This window comes from Sceloporus undulatus, chromosome 6 (genome assembly GCF_019175285.1).
Source record: "Sceloporus undulatus isolate JIND9_A2432 ecotype Alabama chromosome 6, SceUnd_v1.1, whole genome shotgun sequence".
NCBI classification, from domain to species: domain Eukaryota; kingdom Metazoa; phylum Chordata; class Lepidosauria; order Squamata; family Phrynosomatidae; genus Sceloporus; species Sceloporus undulatus.
In genome coordinates, this window is record NC_056527.1 from 124,841,919 (window position 1) to 124,848,760 (window position 6,842).

General features: G+C 40.3%; 1 protein-coding gene across 1 annotated transcript in view; it reads left to right on the top strand.

Annotated features, from left to right (window-relative positions):
- NEFM (neurofilament medium chain) overlaps positions 1-6,842 on the top strand; it is a 13,232-nt gene that overhangs the window by 4,491 nt on the left and 1,899 nt on the right. Inside the window, exons 2-3 of the mRNA XM_042476133.1 lie at positions 3,125-3,249; positions 6,223-6,575. Coding sequence (XP_042332067.1) covers positions 3,125-3,249; positions 6,223-6,575 — 478 coding nt within the window. The remainder of the gene's footprint in view (positions 1-3,124; positions 3,250-6,222; positions 6,576-6,842) is intronic.

Sequence of the window (6,842 nt, forward strand, 5' to 3'; positions counted from 1 at the left end):
ATGGCGATACCTGGTTCCTTTGAAATATCCTCAGCAAGGTGAAAAATGAGATCGATTGGGTAGGAAAATGCAACCTCAGGAAAAAAGGTCATTCTGCCAAGTGCATTTCAAAATTCTGCATTGCAGAACTTGCTGACACCCGGAGATTGTAAAAAGGCAACCCTCCTAAGATTTCTACTAACAAATAACCTGCGCATTGCAGAATGACATTGGGAAGCATTGGGAAGTTGAGAGTGAGGGCGATTTCCCTAATAGAAATATATAGGTATGGCAAAAGTTAATTCAGTATGGAGGTAAGACAAATTGCACCATGCTGTGTAGTTTACAATCTAACTACTAATATTAAAGCCGTTTTCAAAAGGAGGATCAAGGTTATAGAAACCCATGCAATGCAGATAAGCCATTACAGAAGTGTATAGTGCAGGCAAAGCCTAGGCCTGAAGGAGAATTTGTCTATGCCTACCTTGACCAATTTTTGATGCTCCAAAAAGGGCATATAATTCATATATTAAAATTCTGTCATCTGTGCCCTGCCATGCAAGCCTGAACCCCAATGAACTGAGCATGACTTCTCTGAAGCAGTCCATTGGATTGCAGGTGCTGCATCAAAAAAGAGAAGAATATGGGGTTTTGTTTGCAGAGATATATTCCCTGAACCCAACTGGAAAGTATTTCTAAAAGAGAAAAGTAGTCAGATAACTATAGGTTCACTGCTACTGCCCATAAATCTTGCATCCTTCTCATGGAGCTAAACTGCATGAGACTCAGCTGGATCTGATTGTAGTTGTTTTTAATGCAGTCCTCCTCCCTGTGCATGAACCAAAGGCAATTGCATATAAATACAGAGAGGGAGGAAGAGAGGCTGATTCTCCTCTGGCTGCTATTCCTTGCATTCTCAGAAAAGCAGTGCTAGAGAGCAGTGGAGTGCAGAGACTTCAAAGCAGAAGAAAAGAAGGGGAGAAAAACCTTGCAGATGCAAACTCACACTTTTGGGTGCCTTCAAGTCATTTGTGACTTATGGAGACCCTAAGTCAAACCTATTCTTGGCAAAGGCATGGTACCTTTGCCTTCCTCTGAGGCTGAGAGAGCATGACTTAGGTTTCCTTTGCCAAGTGAAGATTCGAATCCTTGTCTCAAGAGTCCTAGTCCAATACCCAAACCACTACACCACTCATATTATTGCAGATCAAATCACACAAAATCAAAGAGTTTTTTTGTTTCTGGCTTTGGAGGCAAACAAATGCAGTTTCTCTGCATTTTCTTCCAGTTTTTCTAGTTCTAGAAGATGAGACTCCCATGGGATGTTGATCATGATGGCTGTGTGTTATCTAAAAACTAGAGTCATTATGCTTTTTGGTTCTGGTTGCTGGGGAACAGAAGTGAGAGGCATTCATGTCCTGCTCATGTACTTTCCAGAAGCATCTTCTATTGGTGTTATTGGAGACTGAAGTCTGGCCCAGATAGGCCTTTACTCTGATCTGACAGGGCTATTTTTGCAATTCTATATCTCTGTTAAAGTCAACTAACATCCAACACTAGTAAGATATGGAGACATTTTTTTCCCATTGAGTACAGCAGCCTTAATGGAATAATTGGAATACAACGAACTTCTTAATCAAATCCTCAATTAGAATCCATTTGAAATAAAGTTCTATAGTTTGCTACTCATCACCAATATGCCATTATATTTAAAATTTACATTATTCATACTGCAAAAGCTTTGGGTCTTAAGGACACTCAGAAACAATTGAGCTTAGACAAAATGCAGAATTTAAATTCTGGAAGTCAGAAGTGTTAATGGCTAAAGATAATGATTCAGAAGTTGATTCATCTGAAATAATTGGAGTCAAGCCACCAGCTTTGCCAGGACACTGAATCTCTCCATCTCTCCGTGTGCTTGGCATCATTTCTGAATCCAGGAAACTTAACATTAATTAAATATACTCAGAACTGATAACTTATTGGTCCCAAAACTAATTTCATTTTCTCTGTTTCTCTAGAGTTATGCTGTCATGCTCCTAACTGCCAGTTTTGAACAGAATACCATGAACTAAAGTCCAGTTAGGATGACTGACTGAAATCTAACCAAGTTATATCTCACGTCTTAACTAGGTTTGGGTGTTTACCTAGGGGTTTCAATAATTCAAAGCAGAATGATCCTAAACTCTCATCAGCCCCGGCCATCGTGTCAATGGCTAAGGATGTTGAGAATCGTAGTCCAAAATTTCTGGAACGCTCTTCATTGGGAGAGGCTGCTTTAGTTTGTTACAATGGCTGTAAGAAACAAAATGGGAAAGGGTTCAAAATAGGGTCCCCTAATATTAAGTAGCCCCTAGTGTCTCTCCTAGGTTTCTCAACAAGAGTGCCAAATTAATAGACTTTCTCCTAACCCTGGCCCATAACTCCTATCGCTGAGGTTTCTGAAGCCTGTAAAAACATAGATGCTTTGATTATTTTTAGCAAAGATCTTCAGGTCTGCAAACCATGCCCTTTGAGGAGCAGCTTAGGAAGCTAGATATGTTTAGCTTGGGGAGGAGAAGGTTAAGAGATGATTTCATAATCATGTTTAAATATTTGAAGGGATGCCATATTGAGGATGGAGCAAGCTTGTTTTCTTCTGCTCCAGAAACTAGGACGTGGAGCAATGGATTCAAGCCACAGGAAGAGAGATTCCACCTAAACATTAGGAACAATTTCCTGATGGAAAGAGCTGTTGGACAGCGGAGCACATTCCCTCTGAGTGAGGTGGCATCTCCTTTGGAGATTTTTAAACAGAGGCTGGATAGCCATCTGTCAGGAGTGCTTTAGTTGTGTCTTCTTGCATGGCATGGTGTTAAACTGGGTAACCCTTGGGGTCTCCACCAATGCTATGATTCTACCAGCTGATCAGTCAAAACCTACCTAATGTTGGCTGGTTAGATTGGGGGAACTAATACCAGTATAAGCTACGTTCCTTGTTCAGTAGTGAAGGGGTCCCATTTTATCATTTTGTCATTATTGCTTTTTGTTCAGTCCCCTTCCTATCCTTTTTCCTCCCCTCCCCATGAAATAGTCTACTCTCCTCACTTCTTGCTCCCTTCTTTCTCCTGGCTCTACTAAAGGACTCCCTGTGTTTCGATTGCAGGACACGATCCAGCAGCTAGAAAATGAGCTGAGAGGTACAAAATGGGAAATGGCGCGCCACTTGAGGGAATATCAGGATCTCCTCAATGTCAAGATGGCTCTCGACATTGAAATTGCCGCATACAGGTAAGGGAGACACGTTGGCAGTGTGGCTGGTCCAGGAATTGCACTGCAGATGCTTTGCTCCAGCAGCAACAGCAGCAGCAACGTTCCCCCCACGCTCCCAAAACAAACACAAGCTACCTTCAGAGCCCCCCACATTTCTGCCATGTTTTAAGCTTTACCTTGTATTATTTTGCAGCCCCTTCCCAGAACTTGCACTTCCAAAGTCTAAACAATTTGAAGGCCTCAACATAAACACACACACATACTTACTAAGCAGTGATTCTTATTGCAGTCGGTGGTTTCCTTCCTTCCGAGGAATGGCTAGAATCATGCTTCAAAACAATAATGTTGAGCATCATCACTTGGAAAGAACTACTTGTGCATCTACACTGTAGAAATAATGTAGTTTAACGTCACTTTAACCGCCATGGCTCCATCCTACAGAATCCTGTAGCTTTGTGAGGCCCCAGCACTAGAAGACTGAAGGCTTTGTAAAACTGCACATCCCAGGTTTCCATAGGATGGAGCAACAACACTTAAAGTGGTGTCAACTATATTATTTCTGCAATGAAGATACACCCTCAATTTGTGGTTTGAAGTCAATTCCCTGCTGTTGAAGTAAGCTGAGGACAAGGGAATGAGAGGAAGAAACTGGGACATTTTAATAGTAGCTGAAAAATTGGGATGGCAGACAGTTAATCAAGGCTGTCTCTAAAAAATCAGGGCAGGTGAAGGATATGCAACCGACTGTAAGAGTAGTATGGAAATGAGGAATATGGATAGAAGACTTCTTTTCTCCCACATTTTTCCAAATTAAGCTGGATATGCAAAGATTTCTCAGCCCATATAAAATTTCCATTTAATATTTACTAGATCAGGAACATAGCTGTTATCACGTCTGCAGTGTTTTTGTCACTGAAAAATGTCATTGAAAAATGTCATTGAAAAATGACATTTGAAACTCATGAATATTCTAAAGGGAAATGCTTACCACAAATCTTCTTTTTTAAGTGTCAGACAAGTAAGCCATAATTAATTCTTAATATAATAAATGGAGGGCCACCACCAGCCTGCTATTTTTCAGTGGTGGATGATAACAATATTGTTCCATCGTGATCCACAGTTAAATGTATGTATCTATATATATATATACACACACAAATAGATGACAGTTTTCTTCCTTTTTAATGTTCTAATTCTCCCCTGCCAAAGGTGTCCTATCCAATGTGGCCATCTTAATTTACCTAATTATGAGAAGATAGTAGTCCAAATATGTAATTCCTTAACGCCGATTTTGAGTATGCCTATTTAGGAGTGGGGAGAAATACACTTATTTTACATTTTAATGTGAACTTACCTAATTTCACATTTTCAAACCAAAATTCTGTTATCCTTATTTGTACTTCTAGGAACTTTGCAAATGGAACTTTCCAGTAATATTCATGCAAAAATGCATATATCAAAAAGGGGGAGGGGGATCACATTAAATAACACTAAAATGAATGAAATCAGGAAAATTGCCTGCAAAAGTGCATGTTTTAGGCAAAAATAAACCCCTCATACAAAAATTAATGTATTAGAAGCTTGTACAAAAATGTGCCCAAAAAAGTGTTCTCTGAACAAATCTTGCCAAGAAAACCCAATGACAGGGCCTTAGGTTTGCTACAAGTTAGAAATGACTTGAAGGTACACAATAACAAAATATCTGGAGATCTCCAGGTTCCCCAGCCCTCTATTATTTGTTCTGACAGATGCCTTATAACCACATGTGTTTCTGAATTGTCAGCTACTCTATTGATAAGGAAAGTGTTATATGTATAATTGCTTCTAAATATGGTCTGGAGTTTCTTGTTGGCGATGTGCCTATCTGTTCGATTTTGATTCTGGATGTGGGATCATTTTCTTTAAAGCATAAAATGTTTAGCGGACAAGCAGCAACAACCTACAGCAATATTTGTTTGGGTTACACACAAGTGTTTGTGTTGCCTCTTGCAAACAGCAAAATAAAAAGGGCTCAACTGAAGCTCCAAATTCATAGTTGGATGTAAATTATAAGCTTGTGCTTGAATATCCCCCCCCCTCCCTCTGGGGCTTAATGAAAAGGCAATGTACCCCAAATATATAACAACTCTATAACATAATGCAATGGCCTTTTCAAGATACACAAAAATTCTAATTTTATAAACAGTCTTGTTTATTGCAGTCCTGGAAGGATGCCTGTTCAAGAAAATGTCCAGCAAAAACAAGCAGCTGACTGATTGTTGCTCATATTCATTCTCAAACCCACTGAACATAGCAGTCTTTGCCATTGGGTTGCTTGCTAAAAATGCAAATAGGTCTGAGAAGAGATTGTTAGGACTTTCTGATAATGTCCCAGGGCCACTGATAATTCCCTAAAGCAGTTCCCAGAGGGAAAGGGTATTTTCTCTTGGGGTGAAGGGTTGCAGTTTCATCAGTCACATTGATTAAAAAATACTGTATAGATGACAACTTCAGAAGAAAACTCCATTGAGTATAATGGGATGTATCCCCTGGTAAGTAGATGTAGGCTTGCAGTTTTAATTACATTCCCATTCCACTCCGTTTCCCCATGCCAACAAAATGGTTCAGGAAGAAAAGACAAACTAAGAACCCTGCAGTGTGTGAGATAGTATTGTAGAAAATAATACTGTGAGAAAGTTCATATACAGTATGGCCTAATCTACACTGCAGAAATAATGCAGTTTGACACCACTTTAACTGCCATGTCTCAATGCAGTGGAATTCTGAGAGTTGTAGTTTCGTCTCATATTTAAGCTTCTCTTGTCAGAGAGCTCTGGTGCCACAGCAAGCTACAAATCCCAGGATTCCATAGCATGAATCAAGTGTCAAATTGCAATGTTTTCTTATTCATAGTAGCTCTATGGAGCTATTAGAGCTACCAGAAGTAGCACCAGGCTGTTCTAGTATCCCCTGATCCCTTGTCAATGTTCTTCTTATCATTTATTTCTCCAGGAAACTTCTTGAAGGTGAAGAAACAAGATTCAGTGCCTTCTCTGGCAGCATCACTGGGCCAACATTCACACACAGGCAACCTTCAGTAACAATATCAACAACCAAAATCCAGAAATCTAAAGCCGAACCTCCAAAGCTAAAGGTCCAACACAAATTTGTAGAAGAAATCATTGAAGAAACCAAAGTAGAAGATGAGAAATCTGAACTGGATGAGGCCCTTGCAGCTATGGCTAAAGAACTGGCTGGTGGAGCAGTGCCTGAGGAAGAGAAGGAGGAAGAGGAGGAAGAAGGAGAGGCTGTAGAAGAGGAAATAGTGGCAGAGGAAAAGGCTGCGGTTGAAGCAGCAGCCCCAGTAACAATATCAACAACCAAAATCCAGAAATCTAAAGCCGAACCTCCAAAGCTAAAGGTCCAACACAAATTTGTAGAAGAAATCATTGAAGAAACCAAAGTAGAAGATGAGAAATCTGAACTGGATGAGGCCCTTGCAGCTATGGCTAAAGAACTGGCTGGTGGAGCAGTGCCTGAGGAAGAGAAGGAGGAAGAGGAGGAAGAAGGAGAGGCTGTAGAAGAGGAAATAGTGGCAGAGGAAAAGGCTGCGGTTGAAGCAGCAGCCCCAG